The 21,744-nt window shown below is 39.4% G+C and overlaps 1 protein-coding gene across 6 annotated transcripts in view; it reads right to left on the minus strand.

Moving 5' to 3' along the window:
* Positions 1–21,744, minus strand: part of LOC149138257 (uncharacterized) — a 190,880-nt gene that overhangs the window by 108,751 nt on the left and 60,385 nt on the right. The window contains exons 6-15 of one of the 6 annotated variants that reach the window (XM_089446638.1): positions 11,364–11,450; positions 10,941–11,042; positions 10,379–10,480; positions 9,788–9,898; positions 9,529–9,630; positions 8,967–9,068; positions 8,396–8,497; positions 716–826; positions 534–625; positions 271–388 (exon numbers count right to left, since the gene is read on the minus strand). In XM_089446638.1, coding sequence (XP_089302764.1) covers positions 271–388; positions 534–625; positions 716–826; positions 8,396–8,497; positions 8,967–9,068; positions 9,529–9,630; positions 9,788–9,898; positions 10,379–10,480; positions 10,941–11,042; positions 11,364–11,450 — 1,029 coding nt within the window. Of the gene's footprint in view, positions 1–270; positions 389–533; positions 626–715; positions 827–8,395; positions 8,498–8,966; positions 9,069–9,528; positions 9,631–9,787; positions 9,899–10,378; positions 10,481–10,940; positions 11,043–11,363; positions 11,454–21,744 lie in introns of all 6 variants that reach the window. The other 5 variants (XM_089446639.1, XM_089446637.1, XM_089446641.1 and 2 more) reach the window with 5 other exon arrangements.

Raw genomic sequence — 21,744 nt, forward strand, 5'->3', positions numbered from 1 at the left:
GTTCATACTGAGAAATAATAATAAGAAAAGAATAAAATAACTTAGAGACATACTATCTATTATAAGAAAAGAGAGGAATTAAACAAAGCAATTAATTTTCACAATTATCAAAGCAATAACAACTGTGCTCCCAACTAAAAGTGTCAAGTGTGAGACTTGAATAAAGTGTCTAAAATGAACAGAACACCCTGAACATTCAAGTAAAAGCTAGTAGGCATAGAAAAAACCATCTAAAATGGACCTTCACAAATCTGAGACACAGTTAACCACCTTCTTAGCAGCTGCTTCAGTCTCAAATGTCACATGACAAAAACCTTTCATAGAACCATCAATACACTTAGCCATACGAATATCTACCACGCTCCCAACATCTTCAAAGAATTTTAACCTGTTATATGAGAGAAGCAGGATAACATAACTTAATGTCAAACACGTGAGCAACATCCAGTCCCTATATCCTAAGAATGATGCAATAAAACTCAAAAACTTCCAAACTCATTTGAAAAGAAAATGCACAGATGGTAATAACATACATATTGCCATGGTCAACAGAGTAGGGAAGATTTCCCACAAACAGAACCTTGCTTCCAGCAGCTACCGGTATTTTGGGCGTCATAGATGAGGACTGCAAAAGAAATGAATTGGACAAACCATCATTATTATTTTCAGTGAAGAGTCATAATAATGTAAAGTACACTGAGTTCTAATGCTTTACCTTTCGTTTCCTATGTTTTCTTTTCTTGGTAGATAGTTGAATGCTAACTTTTGGAGTATCTTCTTCCCCATTAACCAATTCTTCAGGAGTACCATCTTCTTCAAAACAGCCCTTTAAATAGAAAGAACAGAAGGAGGTTAGAAGTAGAGATCAATCATCAAACATCTATATGATTCAGAATTATAAGATCAGTCAGACGCTGCTTTACATGCCCTTTCCTTTACACTAATATTTATGCTTTTTTAAAGTTCCTTGTATACTGATTCTAGAATAGGAGATCCAGTAGGTGATTCCTTAACATATTTTGCTTGTCTTGTGGGCCTGTTAACCCCTAAATTTGCCCCTTGCAAATTTAGAGGGTTAAAGACCAGCGCATTTCATCAGGCTTGAGGTTTAGAGACAAATGCAGATACAGACTGGAGGTTCAGAGATAGATGCAGATACAGGCTGGGGGTTGGTTCCCAAGCAGACTAGTTACATGATTGATTCATTGATATTTCAGACACAGTTTTGCACAAACTCAAGAGCGAATTGTTATTTTTAGCAGGTCCCATACTTTGTAGGACACAGAGTTCCAACTTCCAACCTCCAAGGATTGTACAGCGATATTGACCACATTTTTTTTTGGTCAAGTAAGAATGGAGCTTTCTATTAACCGAACAAGTACATTACATATGTTACAGGGTAAACCAAAATTCCTTTCGTTTACCAAAAATGGTCCACATAACCTATCAGAAGCGTTATTGGCTTTAAACCTTTAAAACTCGGAACCATTCACTCTATTGGAAAATAAGGATTACACAGGAAATACACAAAAACCTGACCCGCAACCCATAAGGTCGGACTTCAAAAATAATACATCCGCGACCATAAAAAACAGCAGGTCCACACTTCCGGTGCAACGCCCTCCCACTGCGCTCACCGAACACCGATCTCCGATCGGCCTGAAATCTGCCGTCCATCTCTTTCAATGATCCAACGGCTATCGTCGAATTGCTTAATCGCATATCGGCGAATCGCAATTCCAACTCCACCTCCTTCCTCCAATCGCCGATCAACCACTTGCACGACCGAACCTCCACCGTTGATCTACCCTTCGTGGATCCAACGGTCCACGCTAATTTTGGGTGGACAAGTAGCACAAGGATTAACCGCCCAAAAAGCGGTTTCCTCTCTCCTCCTCACTACTACGTTTCGCTTGAAGAGTGGAATCAGAGGCCTTCCTCGAAATACCAGTTACCACTTAGACCCCGCCCGAAATAACACTTGTGATTCGAGAAACCATTTTCTCGCGAATTAACTTGCGCGCTCTTCCGCCAAGCGAAGACTATCGATCTATCGCATCGGACGGTTCTCATTCCTTCCTCCCTGTGTCGTTGATCTTCTGCTTATCACTGGATTTACACTTAAACCCCAATTTCTCTGCCATACTCCGTTTAACACATAGGCACTCATAGATACCAATATTTCATTAATCAATTTGTCGCCATCGATCCATACAGTGATATATGGTCGATCAAACCTACAGCACTCCAGAATCGGTCCTCACACCACTGCATCCTTGGTCTTCCTCCGTTGATCTCAACCTTCCACTCAAATCCAATGGAATACTAATGCCAATACAATCTTCGGACTGTTGCCAAACAACAGGCAAACAATTTAGGCTTCCCTATCCTCCCACCTGTCTCCTGATCCTCTTCGATCCATCCTGTCAATCCATTGCTCCCTATCTTTGGCAGCCTGACAGAGACAGTCCTCTAACAGTTTACCTGGGGGTAACAACTCCCAAACATGCCGAGTGTCCCTTTCCTTATTAGTCACTCCTTCATTCGCCAAATGATCAACTAACATGTTAGCTTTTCTTTTCACATGGACAAAGCTTACAGTTTTTAAGGTTTGCAGGTGGGTGTAGATATGGTGAAAGACCTGCGATAGCCTCCAGTGTTTCGACACTTTATCCAGTGATGTGCCATTACATATTTTCTTAGTCGCTCTTATTTGAATTGGATCCTTGAAAATTATCAGAGTTTCTATGACTGTTTCAAATGAGCTATCAGGAAAGACCTCTGGACAGTGGCAATTTGTAGCCAGCACGGAACAACGAGGACCCTTGGTCAAAGCGCGCTGATCGTTGGCCCATGGAGACCGCGCAATGGCACAAACTAGCAAATAGGGAGTCCAGATCCAAAAACAGAGGTCGTTTCTGATACGCGATTAGCGCAAAGCAAAACCCCTCGAGAAGGAAAGACCCCGAGCACTCGGTCACAAGGGAAACCCGAAAACCGTGGGAAAACGCTAAAACTGACAAGGTGGGTCCCACGCTCAAAACCGACGAAATATCAGAAGCATTTCAGGCAGTAAGCGGGTTTGGCAGAGGACCAAGCGATGCCATACACTGAATGACACGTGTCCGGCAGATGAGAGAGAAAACCGCTCTCATCGCAGGGTAACGGTCAAGCAACTCACCCATGCGATAAAAGCGATGACCGTTGGTCTGGAGGCCCCAGATCGACGGCGAAGATTGCATCCGATGTGAGATGGGATTTGATGGAAGAATAGGCTAAGGCATATGAAATTTGGGGTCTGACATGACCACTAAGCTGGCGAATGAATCATTTCACAGAATAACCGAAATAACAATCGTTCGAGGAAGAGCTGGCGCTCAGTTCATGAGGGGACAAGTGGCCACCTCTCTGTGAAATGTTACACAGTGGCGATGACACAGAAGCAGGGAATTCCAGCGGACAGAGGCAGGCGATCCAAAGAGTCGGAAGAGGAAGCGAACAGTCATGGGACAGATTGGCTTTAAGCCACGAACAGACAAAGAGCAGAGGGGAGACAGAGGAGAGAGTGAAGCAAGAAGTAGAGAACAGAGAAGTCGAGCTGACCTGCAGAGCTAAGGCAGCATCGAGCAGACAGAACCGAGAAGGCTTGAGAGGTTCAAGCAATCCCTGTGAGGATATCAGTCGAGAACTGAGTACCAGATTGGACTCATCCCATTAAGACCAGTTGAGGTCGAGACTCGGTAAGGGGGATTCTGTGTACTCTAGCGGCTTGGGGAATCCAAGTACCACCCTACTGAGCATCATCTGTTACAGGAGACTCAAATTGAGCTCCTCATTGTAAAAACCCTGCTTAAAGACACAATAGAAAAGGCCACCATTGAAAGCTAGACCAAGGAACGTAGCCCAGGAGAATTGGGTGAACTCCTTATTAAATTTTTGTTTGTTGTGTTTCTCTTACTGTTTTCCAATGCCTGTGTATTTCGCAATCTTATCAATCTGTTGCTTAAAATAACATAGGCACACACCACCACATGAGTCTGTAATACCTTCATTAATTTCGTGAGGTCGCCTAGGGGTGATTTCAGATCAAATGGTATTAGAGCTATGGGTTGTTAAGGTTAGACAAGCTTGTGTTGGATTTAGCTGTTGAATGCTAACTAGATCAAAGCTCAAATTAGGAAAAGGAGAGTTGGTCGAAACTAATCCTGAAATTGGAAGAGTCTATCCTCAGAAGACAATGTCAGAGGAAGGTTCTGTGGGGCCAGACCCTCAATTTATAGATAGTTTCCTGGCCATAAAGTCCATGGTAAAGGAAATGTATAAGGACTTTAGAAAACATAAAGATGAAGATTCATCAGTCTCCAAACAAGATAAAGGAGAAGAAGAGTCTCTCCTCCATGACCACTCAAAAGGCAAAGGGAAAGAAGAAAACTTTCTCACACCTCCTAATAGCCCTGAACATAAAAAGAAGACATCTTTGACTAAACTATATGTTAAATTTGATTTACCAATATATGATGGAGAGTTGAGTGCAGAAAAGTTGGACAATTGGATTAGACAAATTGATGTTTATTGCAGAGTGCAGAGTATCGATTCAGATAAGAGCAAGATTCAGTTGGCCAGCCTACGCCTTGGAGGCACTGCTTGGTTTGGTGGGAAGGCAGGACCCAAGCTGACATGAAAAGACATGGTAAGACTCTTTATGTCTGTGAATTTGTTTCTACAATCAAAAATCAATTCTATCCACTGGCCTACATGCAGCAAGCAATGATGAGCTGGCAAACTCTTCGCCAATTGAAAGGGAAAAGTGTACAACGTTACACCCAAGAATTTAGAAAGAGAGCTTTGATTCTAGGAATCTCATTAGACTCACCTGAGACTCTGTTGAAGTACATTGGTGGTCTACACAGCTACATGAGACACACTATCCTCATGTTTAATCCCACTAGTATAGATGAGGTATCTGTTCAAGCTACGCATCTAGAAGCTAGAGGAAAGAATGGGAACCCAGAAGTTGGGGGATCATCCCAACCCACTGCAAGCAAGAATAAGGAGAAAAGAAAACAGAAATGGAAAGCAAGGAAAGCCAACACTGCACAGAAAAGCAAGTCTTCATGCACTCACTGTAAGAAGGATGGGCATGATTATGAGCACTATTGGATTCTGCATCCGTAGTTGAAACCTAAGAAGTTCAAGGGTAAAAAGAAGAAGACTGTTGCAGCTATTCAGAAAGATTTGATGTCGGACTCAGGAGATGAAACAACCATTGCAGCCGCAGGTATAAAAAGTAAAAACTTTGAAGCATCTACTAGTAATTCTGCACAATCTACTATTGATGAAGAAAATGAGAGAAAAAGACATGAGATTTTCCATATTCGAGTTATCTCCAAACATCAAAAGATTGATACTTTGTTTGATAGTGGCTCACAAGTAAATTTAATTTATGAAGCAATTGTAAAGAATTTGGGATTACTGACTACACCTCACAAGAAACCATACCCATTAGGTTGGTTAAGTGATAAAGCACAACTACAAGTGACTAGACAATGCAAACTCAAGTTTTCTTTTGGGTCAACGTTTGTAGATGAGGTTGAGTTAGATATAATTCCTTTGGATATATGTGGAATTGTTTTAGGAAGTCCTTACTTGTATGACAGAAAAGCAGTTTTCTATAGAGCCGAGAACAAGTATCTACTCGTTAAAGATGGAATCGAATACTTTGTAAGAGCTCATAAGCTCAAGAATAATTACACTCTCATAAACTCAGGGTAGATGAAATGAATTGTAAATTCATGCAAACAATTTTTATTGATGGTTGTAAAGGAAAATAAACATGATAAAACCAATGTATTTGAAGGTTGTGATGCTAAACAGCACGCTGATTTAGAAAAAGTTGTTTCAGAGTATGATATCTTGTTTCAAGAACCTAAAGGTATGCCACCCAAGAAGGAAATAGTGCATGATATTAATTTGCAGCAAGATGCTCCATTGCCTAAAATTGGAATGCACAAGTTGTTTGCTTTAGAGAATGCAGAAATCAAGAAGCAGGTGCAGGAGTTGCTCGAGAAGGGGTTCACCAGACCTAGCACATCACCATGTGGATTTCCAATCGTTTTGGTGAGAAAGAAAGATGGCTCGTGGAGAATGTGCATTGATTACCGAGCACTGAACAAAATAACAATCAAAAATCATTATCCCCTTCCTCGCATAGATGATCTATTAGATCAATTGAAAGAAGCTGTTTATTTTTCCAAGTTAGACTTGCATAGTGGATATCATCAGGGCAGAGTTGCAGAACAAGATGCATGGAAGACTGCTTTCAAAACAAAGCAGGGATTGTATGAGTAGCTGGTTATGCCTTTTGGCTTAACTAATGCTCTTGCTACTTTCATGAGAATAATGAATGATGTACTCAGACCTTTTCTTGATGATTTTGTTATTATGTATCTGGATGACATTCTGATATTTAGCAAAACGTGGGAAAAACATTTAAAGCATGTTAAGCAGACATTAGATGTTTTGAAAAGAAAAAAAAATTATGTTAAACTCTCAAAATGTAAATTTGGCAAAACATCCTTGAATTATTTGGGACATATAGTAGGGTGTGGTGAATTGAAGATAGATCCCTCTAAGGTGGCAGTCATTGTAAACTGGCCTAAACCCAAATCTACTACAGAAGTTAGGAGCTTCTTAGGAGCAGCACAATATTGGAGAAAGTTCATTTCTAACTTTTCCTTAATTGCAGCTCCCTTACATGCTTTAACAGGATTGAACAAGGTGTTTCAGTGGGGAGACAAACAGCAGAAAGCCTTCGACACCTTGAAAGAAAATATTAGTACTAGCACTGTCAGATCTTCAAACATTGTTTGAGATCCAAACGGATGCCAATGACTATGCCATGGGAGCAGTGTTGATATGTTATCTAGACCCATTATAAATGCATCTACTATACTTAAGCATAATTCTGTGTTACATGAGAGCTACATTGAACAATATGCACAAGATATAAACTTTAAAGATGTATATACAACTTTAAGTCAAGGCAAACGAGTAGAAGAATTGGATTATCATATTAAGGACCTACTCCTATATCATTGTGGAAAGCTACGCATTCGACAAACTGAAAGAGTAAAGATAATTCGAGAAGCACACACTTCTCTAATATCAAGTCACTTTGAAGTAAGTAAAACAGTGGCACAGCTGCAAAGATTTTGTTATTGGCCAAAAATGAACGAGACAGTTTCTAGATATGTAAGAGGGTGTACTATGTGTGCTAAAAGCAAGCCCAGCAATAGGAAACTAGGCTTGTACACTCCATTACCAGTTCCTTCTCATCCCTGGGAAACTATTTCCATGGACTTTGTTGGAGGATTTCCTAAATCTAGGAAAGGTCATGATTATCTGTATGTTGTTGTGGATAGGTTCAGCAAAATGTGTATTTGATACCTTGTAATAAACAGATTATAGTTGAACAAACTGAAAAAATTGTTCTTTCAACATGTATCAGTTTATTTTGGATTACCCACTTCCATTATATCTGATGGAGACACCCGATTTGTGGAAAAGTTTTGGTCAAGTCTGTGGGAACTGATGGACACCAAACTAAAGAAAAGCACAGCTTTCCATCCACAAACCGATGCCCAGACAGAAGTAGTCAACAGGACAGTGATCCAGTTGCTCAGGGGATATTGCAGTAATCATCCTAAGCTTTGGGATGAACATTTGTGTTATGTGCAGCGTGCTTACAACCGAGCCAAACATTCTTCTACATAGAAATCTCCTTTTGAGAGCTGTTTTGGTTTCACACCAAGGTCTCCCTTGGATTTTGTCTTTGGTTATGTGTTTTTTGTTTTGAGTCTTTGATCATGTATGACAGTTGACTATGTATTGCCATTGGGTACCATTTTGATATAATGGATTGGTTCATGAGCCTACTTTGATCATATGTTGTCTTCCATCTATATTATAATGCTGTGTGTTTGGAAACATGAATGAAAATCTTTAAAATTATGTTTAAAATCTTTAAAATTATGTTGTTTTATATAAAAAAAAAAATTATGTATTTTTTACAACGACCGAGTCATTGAAATCGAGTCGGCCGAGTCATTACCGTTTCGGAGTCGGAGTTGGAGTCGATCCTCGGCCGAGTCGGAGTCAGAGTTTTAAAACTATGGTCATAAGTCATAAATATACTACTTTATATCATGTGGATGTCTTCTATATATCTCATTAGAACAATATTTATTGCAATCAATGTAATCACTGTTATATGTAGTAATCATTGTATATAGGTTATTATCTCATGTCAATATTACTGTTCATACATCAAGCCACAGATGTGTGAATCAGTGAGTAATGCCAAATTCACTAAGTAAATGGAACTTTGGATGCATACCTGTGCTTCCTTAGGCTCTTGAGAAAGCTCAATGCTATCTTGTGCAGTTTCCTCCGCATTTTCAGTTTCCTCATCATTCTTTTCCTTTTCTTGTTGACAATTCTGCAAATATGAAAGTACACACCAAAGTATAAAAAGTTTCAAATTATTGATCAAGATATATCTCAGGGTTGTAAAGCTATTTTTACAATACATGCCTTTTCAAGTACATTCCACTTCTGAAACTTATACATCCACCCTTACAACTCCAGGCAATTTACATATCCCCAATTTTCAAATATCTAACAAAAAGAAAATATGAAAACCAATGAACTAGCGTTTTTAAGTAGTTAATTTACAACTATTTTAAATTTTTAAACATCTCACAATATACAACTTTGAATATTACATATCCCCAAATTTAAAATATTTAACCAAAAAAATATAATGAAAACCATTCAAATATTATTTGAACTAGTTCATTGATACCTATTGTAAACAACTCATAGTTCTATGTTATAAAATAACAGCCAGTGTTAACAATCTCCCGTGCAATATCAATTGAAATAGATAGAATTTTAGATGCATGTACCTGTGCTTCTTTAGCATCCTGAGAAAGCTCATTGCTATCTTGTAGAGTTTTATTCACAATTTCAATTTCCTCATCAATCCTATCTTTTTCTTGTTGACAACCCTGCAAATATAAAAATGAGCACCAAAGTTGAAAGCGTTTCAAATTATTGATTAGATATATATCGAGGTTGTAAGATTATTTACAATTCATGCCTACACAAGTACATTCAACATCCAAAACTTGTAGACATCCATCTTTTACCCAATAATTTAGATGAAGTTCCTTACAACTTTGAACAATTCATCTATCCCAAATTTTCAAATATTTATTAAAAAAAAATAGAAAAATCATTGAACTAGTTTTCTAACTAGTTAATTGGCAACTATTTTAAGCTTCTCACAATTTACAACTTTGAACAATATACATATCCCAAATTTTCAGATATTTAACCAAAAAAAGCGCAAATCATTCAGCTAGTATTTTAACTAGTTAAGTGACACCTATTGGATGCATACATGTGCTTCATAGAATTTTTTTTCTTAGGAAAAACGAATAGAAATAGAATTTTGGATGTGCATGCCTGTGGTTCTTTAGCATCTTGCGATAGTTCACTGCAATCTTGTGAAGTTTCAATTGACCTTTTAATTTCCTCATCAATTCCTTCTTTTTTGTGTTGACAAACCTGTGAATATGCAAATGAGCACCAAAGTTGAATATTGATCAAGATATATCTCAAGCTTGTAAAATTATTTGTACAATAAAGCACTTGATCATTCCTAAGTAACTATCACTTAACAAGGACGATACGAATAGAAATTGATGGAACTTTGGATGCATACCTGTGCTTCCTTAGCCTCTTGAGAAAGCTCAATGTTATCTTGTGCAGTTTCATTCACATTTTCAGTTTCCTCATCAATGCCTTCCTTTTCTTGTTGATAATCCTGCAAATACTAAAGTACGCACCAATGTCTAAGAAGTTTCAAACTACTGATCAAGATATATCTCAAGGTTTTAAAGATATTTTTCCAATACATGCCTTTTCAAATACATTCCACTTCCAAAAGTTATATACGTCCACCTTTTCCCTTGTAATTTCACTGAACTTTCTTACAACTCCAAGCAATTTACATATCCCCAATTTTCAAATATCTAACAAAAAGAAAATAAGAAAACCAATGAAGTAGCTTTTTAACTAGTTAATTGACAACTATTTTAAATATCTCACAATTTACAACTTTGAACATTACATATCCCAAATTTTAAAATATTTAACCAAAAAAATATAATGAAAACCATTCAACTATTATTTGAACTAGTTCATTGGTACCTATTTTAAACAACTCATAGTTATAAGTTATAAAATAGTAGCCAGTGTTAACAATCTGCCATGCAATATCAATTGAAATAGATGGAATTTTAGATGCATGTACCTGAGCTTCTTTAGCATCCCGAAAAATCTCATGGCTATCTTGTAGAGTTTTATTCACATTTTCAATTTCCTCATCAATCCCATCTTTTTCTTGTTGACAACCCTGCAAATATAAAAATGAGCACCAAAGTTGAGAATGTTTCAAATTATTGATGATGATATATCTCAAGGTTGTAAATTATTTTCACAATTCATGCCTCCACAAGTACATTCAACTTCCAAAATTTGTAGACATCCATCTTTTCCCCAATAACTTAGATGAAGTTCCTTACAACTTTGAACAACTCCACTATCCCAAATTTTCAAATATTTATCAAAAACTAAGAAAAATCACTGAACTAGTTTTTTAACCAGTCAATTGAAAACTATTTTAAGCTTCTCACAATTTACAACTTTGAACAATACACATATCCAAAATTTTCAGATATTTAACCCAAAAAAGCGCAAACCATTCAGCTAGTATTTTAACTACTTCAGTGACACCTATTTTAAGCGATTCATAATTGTCAGTTATAAAATAATGGCCAATGAACAGAAATAGATAGAATTCACAATGTAGGTACCTGTGCTTCTTTAGCATCTTGAGAAAGCTCATTGCTATCGTGTGGAGTTTTATTTGGATTTTCAATTTTCTCATCAATGCCTATTTTTTCTTGTTGACAAACCTACACATGAAAATGAGCACCAAAATTAATGTTTCAAATTATTGATCAAAATATATCTCAAGGTCACCAAGTCATTTTCACAATTTGTGCCTCCTCAAGTACATTCACTTCCAAAGCATGTACACATCTACCTTTTCCCTGATAATTTCGCTAAAATTTTTTACAACTTTGAACAATTTACATATCCCCAATTTTCAAATATTAAAAAAAAAATAATGAAAACCAAACTAACTCACGGTTTTAAGTTATTAAATAATGGCCAATTTTAAGAATCTGCTCCACAATATTAATAGAGAAAAATACAATTTTAGATGCATGTACCTGTGCTTCCTTAATATCTTTAGAAAGCTCATTGCTATCTTGTAGAGTCTTATTCACATTTTCAAATCCTTCATCAATCCCCTCTTTCTTCTTGACAACCCAACAAATATGAAAATGAGTACCAAAGGTGAAAATGTTTCAAAATATTGATTAGGATATATCTCAAGGTTGTAAACTATTTTTTTCAATTTGTGATTTCTCGAGTACATTCAATTTCTAAAACTCATATACATCCATATCTTCCCTAATATATTTAGTTGAAGTTTTTTAAAACTTCAAACAATTTAAGTATCTGAATTTTTCATATATTTAACAAAACAACTATGAAAACCATTGAAATAGGTTTTTAACGGTAACTGACAACTACTTTAAACACATAAAGTTTATAACTTTGAACAATTTAAATATCCCCAATTTTCAAATATTTAGACAAAAATAATAATGAAAACCATTCAACTAGAATTTTAACTAATTCATTGAACCTATTTTAAGCAACTCACAATTATAAGATATGAAATGACGGTGAATGCTAAGAAAATGCTCTGAAATCTTATCTAGTTGACATTTATTTGGCAACAACAAATATAAACACCACTTGATAAACCCGTTCAGAGTAGTCTCTTTTCTAGTGTTGTGGGGTCATGATCACCTCATAATAGGAGGATTTTTATTGAAAAGAAAATACCAACTTTTCAAGTTTTATCTCAAGCGGTGGCAATTTTCCACTTTGTAAAGGTGGCTCCAGCTCTGTTAAAATTGGAAACCAGGGCAAAACTTCATGTGGGTCATCTTATTCATGGCTAATAATATTTTTATTAGATTCCTCACGTCGAGAGGTGTAGGATTGATATAAAGATCATCCAATTCCGATAAGTATTCATGGAGATATGAATTTATTTTGATTATGTAGGCTCAGAAGCCCAACAGTCGCATCTATTCACCAACCAACGTTGTGTATAAATATAAGAGGACTTTTCCTCATTTGGACTCATCTCATCACATCTCTCTCTCTCTACTGCGCAGATATGAGTCTCTTCTCTACTGCACTGAAATGGGTCTCTCTCTCTCACACATGTGAAGCCGGAAACTACTGAAACTGAAGCTGCAACTGCATTCCTAGAAGATTTCCTCTTTGGAACTGCGTTGTAGGTTCATCTGAACCTCCTTTGAAAGCCGCAACTTTTGGTGGTGGAATGAAGTCAATCCGACGAACGGTTTGCAAGATATCGACTGCCCTAGTTTGAAGCCGAAAACTGCTGAAACTGAAGCTGCAACTGCAGAAGTAAAGATTGACTTGCGTGGCCTAGAATATCTCCTCATCTGAACTGCACTGTAGGTTCATCTAAACCTCCTCTGGAAGCCGAAACTTTTGGTGGTGGAATGAAGTCAATCCGACTGTCGGTTTGTGAGATATGGTCTGCCCTAGTTTGATAATGAAGCCGCTAATGCTGATGCTACTGATCTAGGGTTTGCTACTGCTGATATGAATCAGATTTATTGTACTATTTCTCGCTGCTGAATTATTGAAGATAAAAGAAGATTTGATCAAAGGGTTTCCCCACACATTGTGGGGTTTGTCCCTGGCTAGCCGCCACATCTTGTGTCTCTTGTCTTGGCTTGTTTTCTGTCGATCGTTTAATGTTCTATCTGCACTTTACTTTATGTACATGTGATTGCTAATCGGTGGAATATAATAAGAAAAAGAAGTAAACTGTTATAAGCATAGAACATACCATAACTTAACATGGTATCAGAGCTGAGGTGAAGACAAAGCCCGAGCAAGAGCAAGAGCAATCATTGAAGAGAAGATTGGCAAGGCTATCCTAAAATAACTATGGGGTCCTCAACACTCTTTCCTGCCGAAGACAAGATCCGTGAGAAAGCTGACTATCACAGATGGAAGATGTCTATCGATCTAACCCTTGAAGATCAAGGAGTGTTGGACCATGTAAGAGGCAATATTGTTGAGCCTTCATCAAATGCATCTGCTGCTGCCTGGAAAAAATGGAAAAATGGAAAAGTCAAAACAAAGAAGATCATCCGGGACTCTATCGACAAGCGCTTGGTGGCCTACATCTCTGATCTAGACACCTCCAAGGAAATCTACGACAGACTGGTGAGTTTATTTAAAGTTAATGATGCAAATCAAGTTTTGTTTCTTAGAAATAAGTTGAGGGAAATCAAGAAGGGTAAAGATGAAAGTATGCAGGCATACTTCTTAAGAATCACCGAGATCAAGAACGATCTCCTATCTATTGGGGAAACCATTACTGACAGAGAAATGGCACTCACAACTCTCGGAGGATTACCATCTGAATGGTATGTGTTCAGGACTACTCTTCTGAACAATAATGTAATTCCTAATTTCGAGGAATTAATGGCTAGATGCATTCAAGAAGAAACAAGGGAAGAAGTGCAAGAAATGCCCATGCCTAAAGGTCCTCCTACTGTCTTTTCTTCTCATGCAAAGAGAAGAAAGGACTCACACCGGGACGATGATCAAAATCCCTCTTATGGCAAATCAAAGGAATGACAAATTCAACAGCAAAGGTAAGAGGAGAGCTGGAGATCGAGGAAGAGGACAACCATTCAAGAAGGTTAGAAAGTCCAGGATGTATTAAATACACCTGACCTCAAAAGGAACCTAGTGTCCATCTTGGCAATGGAAGACAAAGGCTACAAGGTAACCTTCAGCAATGGCAAGGTATGTATATGGAAAAATAATGTTAAAGATCTCTTTACTCTTGGGTTTAGTGTTGATTCATTATATCAAGAAGTCCGCTAGGTGTCATGTCTTGTGAGACAACTCTTTAGTCCGAACTTTGGCATCGGAGGTTTGCCCACCTTCATTACAAAGCTCTACCCGATGTAAGACAGATGGTAACAGGGATGCCCGAATTCCAAGTAGAGAAAGAAGGTGTATGTCCGGGATGTGCCAAAGGAAAGCTCAAAAGGGAACCATTCCCCTCAAGCCAAAGCAAGACCTCCGATATATTACAGTTGGTTCACTCAGGCATACCTGAGGTTGGCATTAAGAGGGAGACTACTACACCACATACTCCTGAGCAGAATGGTGTGGTGGGAAGGAAGAACTGCACGATTGTGGAAGCTGTCCGGGCCATGCTACATGATTAAAGACTTCCAAATTTTCTATGGGCTAAAACTACAAACACTGCCGTATATGTACAAAATTCGATGCCCTCATCAAGCATTGGGTTCCAAGACTACTGAAGAAAAGTTCACTGATATTGCTCTCAGCAAGGTGAACAATCTTCCGACTTTGAGGAGCTCTCAAGAAGCCGACAGCAGAGAACCGAAAGAAAAGGATGATGAATCAATGCCTGATGTAGAAGAACCCATGGATCCGATTGATCCTCATCCACATGAGCCTTCCTCTTCTAGGAAGAGGCCTTCATGGCTTAGGGGGATACTTGATGATGTTGAAGGACATGCTGCACCCTGAGGAACCTTCCATCAAAGTAAGAAACTTAACAGGTATCAGGGATACCTGACCATCATGAGCACGATCATACAAAATGAACCTTCATCATTCTCAAATGTCATCAAGCATTAACTATGGAAGGATGCTATGACCATAGAATATGAGTCTATTATGGAGAATGATGTCTCGGAAGTAGTTCCCAAACCCTGGACAAGACAATTGTTACTTCAAAATTGGCTTACAAGATATAGCATGCAGCAGATGGAAGTATGGAAAAGTATAAGGCTCGTTTTGTTGCTCATGGTTTCTCCCAGAAGGAAGGTATAGACTATGATGTGATATTTGCACCTGTTGCCAGATATACGACCATCCGCTCGATCATAGCCCTTGCCACTTCACAAGGATGGAACCTACATCAGATGGATGTCAAGACTGCGTTCTTGCACGGTTTGATCAAAGAAGAGGTCTACGTGGAGCAACCCGAAGGATTTGAGATTTATGATTGAAAATCTCATGTATGCAGGTTGAAGAAGGCTCTCTATGGGCTGAAGCAAGCACCCCGAGCATGGTATGAGAGGATCGATAGCTACTTGATGAAGTTGGGATTCACTAGGAGTGAAGCCGATCCTAACCTTTACTTTAAGGTTGAAGATGACAAGCCTATCATACTGGTGTTGCATGTGGATGACCTCTTTCTACAGGTGCAAACCCTCTCATTCACAAATGTAAGAGGGAGATGGCTTCTGAATTTGAAATGAAGGACCAAGGACTTGAAGTGTGGCAGAAGCCAAGGGAAATTTTCCTATCTCAAGGAAAATATGTGGTAAAGATATTGGAAAGATTTGGTATGATGGACTGCAAGCCTGTGACTACCTCGAGAATCTTAACTTTTAGAAGTTATATGGTAGTGATGTCGAACCAGACTTGGGAAATGCCTCTGAGTTTCAAAAACTCATTCGCATTGATGTTCTTGGTGAACCTCCGTCCGAACATATGTTTTGCAGTTAGCATTGTGAGCTCATATTTGGTTGAGCCTCACTAGATTGATGACAGGAATCTTCTGAGATGTCTTCAGGACACAATCTCTCATGGATTAAGATACACTACTGGAGATGTGAGACTACTTGGATATACTGATGTTAATTGGGCAGGCAGTGTGGTGGACCGTAAGAGCACTTCCGGGTGCTGTTTCACCTTGGGATCTGCTTCGATATCCTGGATGAGCAGGAAGCAGAAGTCGGTGGCTTTGAGCACCACCAAAGCAGGATATATTGTTGCTAGCATGACCTCGTGTGAGGCAGTCTGGTTGCGAAAGCTCTTCAGTGAGCTGTTTGGATTTACATTGGATACCACTGTGATTCTTTGTAACAACCAGAGGTGGGATTCGATTATTGAGGAATCCCGTATTCGTCAATTGCTCCAGCAGATAGACATCATCTGGGATATGGTAAGTCCATGAGCAAGGAAGCTCCATCACATTAAGATGATGTACAGGTTGATACACCTTGTCAAAGCCCCGAGGAAAGATCTAATCTGTGATTTTCCCAAACGACTTGGAGTCGGCAAGAAACTCTTGTACAATGGTCCTGCATGTTGCATACATTGAGCTCTGGGAGCTCTGAGGGCTTGCGGTTCCTACTGGAGCAACATATGACCACAAGGTGACTCACCCTCCCCTGGTGGTGCACACTGGAACAAGATGATTCGCTCTCTTGTGGGACAAGATGATTCGCTCTCTTGTGGAACAGGATGATTCGCTCTCCTGTGTAGCAGGATGATTAGTTCTCCTATGAGGCCTGGATTGATGTGTTCTCCATGGCAGCCTGGATTGATCTATTCTCCATGGCAATTGTAGCAGGATGGATGTGTTCTCCTGTGAGGACAGGATTGATTAGTTCTCCTGTCGAGGCATCCTACCCATGCAGTCTGGGACTCATGGGAAGTACCTCTCATCTGATCAATGAGCAGGGAAATGAAGTTAGGGACCATAGTAGTACCGATGGACGCATCGTTGTAACTACCGTACTCCCTACGCTAGAATGACCTCCATTGATCTGGGATCAATGATACTGGTCTGGGACCAGTGGTAGGAGTTGTACCATACTATGACGCTGACCTCGGGTCAGTTGAGACTGGTCTGGGATCAGTGGTACATACTCTGAGACTGACTTTGAGTCAGTGGAGGATGATATTGGTCTAGGACCATTGGAGTTGTACTCACTATGACGCTGACTTTGGGTTGGTTGAGACTGGTCTGGGACCAGTGGTACATACTCTGAGACTGAATTTGAGTCAGCATGATACATCCTCGATCATTTCTTCTTCTTCATAATTCGGACAAAAGCAGAGTAGAACAGAACAATGCAAGAGCAGAGCAGAACAGAACAAAACAGTACAGATCAGTGCAGGGCAAAACAAGACAAAGCAGAACAGGCAAAATAGAGCAGAGCAAGGCAAGGGTCAGGCTGTACAAGACAGTGCATTTGATGGATGAATAGTAACGACCGATAGACAGATTGCAGATGAAGTTCTCCATGGTTGAGAGGGAGTGTTAAAATTGGCAACCAGGGCAAAACTTCATGTGGTTCATCTTATTCATGGCTAATAATATTTTTATTAGATTCCTCTCGTCGAGAGGTGTAGGATTGATATAAAGATCATCCAATTCCGATAAGTATTCATGGAGATATGAATTTATTTTGATTATGGAATTATTATCAAGCCGACCTACAACTCATGTAGGCTCAGAAGCCCAACAGTCGCATCTATTCACCCACCAACGTTGTGTATAAATATAAGAGGACTTTTCCTCATTTGGACTCATCTCATCACATCTCTCTCTCTCTCTACTGCGCAGATATGAGTCTCTTCTCTACTGCGCTGAAATGGGTCTCTCTCTCTCACACATGTGAAGTCGAAAACTGCTGAAACTGAATCTCCAACTGCAGAAGTAAAGATTGACTTGCGTGGCCTAGAAGATCTCCTCTTTGGAACTGCGTTGTAGGTTCATCTGAACCTCCTTTGAAAGCCGCAACTTTTGGTGGTGGAATGAAGTCAATCCGATGAACGGTTTGCAAGATATCGACTGCCCTAGTTTGAAGCCGGAAACTGCTGAAACTGAAGCTGCAACTGCAGAAGTAAAGATTGACTTGCGTGGCCTAGAAGATCTCCTCATCTGAACTGCGTTGTAGGTTCATCTGAACCTCCTCTGGAAGCCGAAACTTTTGGTGGTGGAATGAAGTCAATCCGACTGTCGGTTTGTGAGATATGGTCTGCCCTAGTTTGATAATGAAGCCGCTAATGTTGATGCTACTGATCTAGGGTTTGCTACTGCTGATATGAATCAGATTTATTGTACTATTTCTCTCTGTTGAATTATTGAAGATAAAAGAAGATTTGATCAAAGGGTTTCCCCACACATTGTGGGGTTTGTCCCTGGCTAGCCGCCACATCTTGTGTCTCTTGTCTTGACTTGTTTTCTGTCGATCGTTTAATGTTCTATCTGCACTTTACAAATTTTTAAAAATTTCATATGTCTAAACTTAGGGAATATGGTTAATTTATCAGTATTAATTGAAATAAGGTGATAATCATCTAGAAACTCACACATATCGACAGGGAATTAATCTGGGTCATTGATTATGTTTTAATTTTCGTCATTGGTGCTCCAACAGAAGATTATAAGAAGTCGATGGGTAGATGGAGAATACACCAGTTGCAGATACTCAATGATCTAGGCAGTTCGATTTCCTAGTGGCAGATGATTCAGCAGTGAGATCAAGCCAGTGATTTAGCAGAAGGCTTAGGGGCAGCATAGTGATTTTCCGGAGGAGTTTCCAGTTCCGAAGGAGTCAGAAGATGAGGTCGTAATTATTCTCCAAGAGGCTACGCAAGGGTTGCGTAGTGCCTCAGGAAGGGCAGTTTGATTTAGCTGTGGAGTGGAATGTTTTAGGTGTCGGAGGCCGGGAAAATTTCCAGAAAGCCTGGACAGAGACTTCCAGCAGCTGAGACAGGCAGAAAGTTTGCTTCAGAGGGAGTTCCGGGTTGAGCGTGCAAGGGACTGTGCAAAGCCAGCGCAAAGGTTGACGCAGATCATTTTGGGGATCAGTTTCTGAGCCCAAACTGAGTCAAGATTGCTTGGAGAGGAGGGCGAAATTCCCCAGATATTTTGGCCAGTATTTCTTTCAGATAGAAATGCCAGTTTGGCATCATTTTATTGTACTCGGAATTTTTGGTGCATAATAATAAAACCCTCATTTGTTGCATCGTTTTTCCGAGGACGATTGTCCAAAAATAACAGTGTCAAAATTTTATGTGAGAGCTAAATCTCTCAGTTTCCAGTTTGTTATTTTTCCGCAGCATTTTTATGGTGAAAATTGCAGTTGTGATTTTATTCGTCAATTGTCGTAGCAAATAAACTGTATAATTAAATTTACAGTTAGAAGAGGAATTTCCAGTTGCTGCAATAGATGAAATTTTCCTATGTTAGAACATAAGAAAGAAACCATAATACTTGCTCCTCTCGAAGAAGCACCTAATGAGGACTCCTACATGCTAGACACTTAGCCTATCTAGAAGGCCTTCTGATGCTACAAACACCAACACTATCCTAGCAATGAAGGGATTCTCCACTACTCCCAGCTTGTCCTAGTAGAACACAAACTTCCCCTTCACCAAGGGCTTGGTTAGAATGTCGACCACCTACTCATCCATATATATATGTACTACAACCTCACAACACGCCTTTGGACTGTTAGTTTTTGTAGCAACGGATGTGTTCTAGCCACAAAATTTGGTGGAGAGGCTAGAATACATGAGATATCCAAAACCCATAAATCGTTTATGGATATTCCACCTAGAAGTGTCTTAATTAATCAATATTAATTGAAATAAGGTGAGAATCATCTAGAAACTCACACGGATCGACAAGGAATTAATCTGGGCCATTGATTATGTTTTAATTTTCGTCGTTGGTGCTCCAACAGAAGATTATAAGTAGTCGATGGGTGGATGGAGAATACACCAGTTGCAAATACTCAATGATCTAGGCAATTCGATTTCCTAGTGGTAGATGATTCAGGAGTGAGATCGAGCTAGTGATCGAGTAGCAGATGGCTTAGGGGCAGCATAGTGATTTTCCGGAGGAGTTTCCAGTTCCGAAGGAATTTCGAGTTCTGAAGGAGTTAGAAGAGGAGGTCGTAATTATTCTCCAAGAGGCTACACAGGGGTTGTGTAGTGCCTCAAGAAGGGCAGTTTGATATAGCTGTGGAGTGGAATGTTTCAGGTGTTGGAGGCCGGAAAATTTCCAAAAAGCCTGGACAGAGACTTCCAGCAGGAGAGACAGGCAGAAAGTTTGCTTCAGAGGGAGTTCCAGGTTGAGCGTGCAAGGGATTGTGCAGAGCCAGCACAAAGGTTGACGCAAATCATTCTGGGGGTCAGTTTCTGAGCCCAAACTGAGTCGAGATTGCTTGGAGAGGAGGGTAAAATTAGCTTAGATATTTTGGCTAGTATTTCTTTCAGATAGAAACGCTAGTTTGGCATCATTTTATTGTACTCAAAATTTTTGGTGCATAATAATAAAACCCTCATCTATTGCACAATTTTCCCAAGTTGGGTTTTTCTAGGGACGATTGTCCAAAAAAAACAGTGTCAAAATTTTATGTGTGAGCTAAAATCTCTCAGTTTCCAGTGTGTTATTTTTCCGCAGTATTTTTATGGTGAAAATTGCAGTTGTGATTTTATTCATCAATTGTCATAGCAAATAAACTGTATAATTAAATTTACAGTTAGAAGAGTAATTTTCAGTTGCTGCAATAGATGAAATTTTCACATGGTATCAAAGCGTGACTGATCAGTGGAGAAGCTCAAAAGCAGAGAAAGAATTTCGCAGCTCAAAGGGAGTAGCAGACCGAAATTCTTGAGGCGACGCAGTGCTCAGATAGGGACGTCGAATTGTTGGGCCAGCAATTCAATTTTCAGTTGCAGGGGTGCAGAAAATACAATTGGCCCAAGAGAGTGATTCCAGCAATTAGAGGGAGTAGTTGCAGCTCAAATTTTCGCTGAGCAGATTTTTGGTTGGATGCAACGAGTTTTTGCAGTTGCAAAATCAACATAGGGTGGAAGAGGAATAGCACCCAAATTGTTCTTCCTATGATCATGGACAGAATTGACATTCAGGAGGCTTCAGACTTGTCTTCTAGGTTGGAGGACGAATTTGCTTGCTTATCAGGATCAGCGTCACAAGGTGTCTGGTATATAGACAGTGGAGCATCAGCTCATATGATAGGGGTTAGAGAATATTTCTCTAACTACAAAGGAGGAGCAGATGGATTTCCATATTACTATGGGAAACAGAACGAAGTGTACTTCAGTAGGGAGAGGTACCATCGATTTTCAGAGGGAGTCCAAAGCAAGCACCAACACTACAGATGTATTGCATGTCCCAGGATTGGGTACGAACCTGATTTCAGTATCCCAGTTACAAGATAAGGGATACGATATCCACTTCATAGGGAAGAAAGTGTTTATCAAACACTCAAGTTGGAAGAAGGTAAGACAAATTGGAGTTTGAAGAAACAGATTGTACAGGTTGCAACTCGACTCTCCAATGGCACTAATAGGTAGTGACAGTAGCAGTGGGAAGGAGCTGAATGAGTTATGGCATAGGAGAATGGGACATCTACACCATGGAGCACTCAAGATGCTCAAGGAAACAGTAACAGGGGTTCCAAAACTTGGCACAGAACACAATGATGTGTGCAGAGGATGCGTACTTGGGAAGTATGCTAAGGCAGCATTCCCAAGAAGTGACGGCAAAGCAAATGGTATCTTAGGACTTATACATTCAGATGTTTGTGGCCCAATGTCCACTAGAGCTCTTAGTGGTGTCGAATACTCTGTCACCTTTATTGATGACCATTCCAGGAAAAACTGGATCTA

This window comes from Pinus tabuliformis, chromosome X, assembly GCF_031772625.1.
Source record: "Pinus tabuliformis cultivar Carrire ecotype Pingquan chromosome X, CPIR1, whole genome shotgun sequence".
NCBI lineage: Eukaryota > Viridiplantae > Streptophyta > Pinopsida > Pinales > Pinaceae > Pinus > Pinus tabuliformis.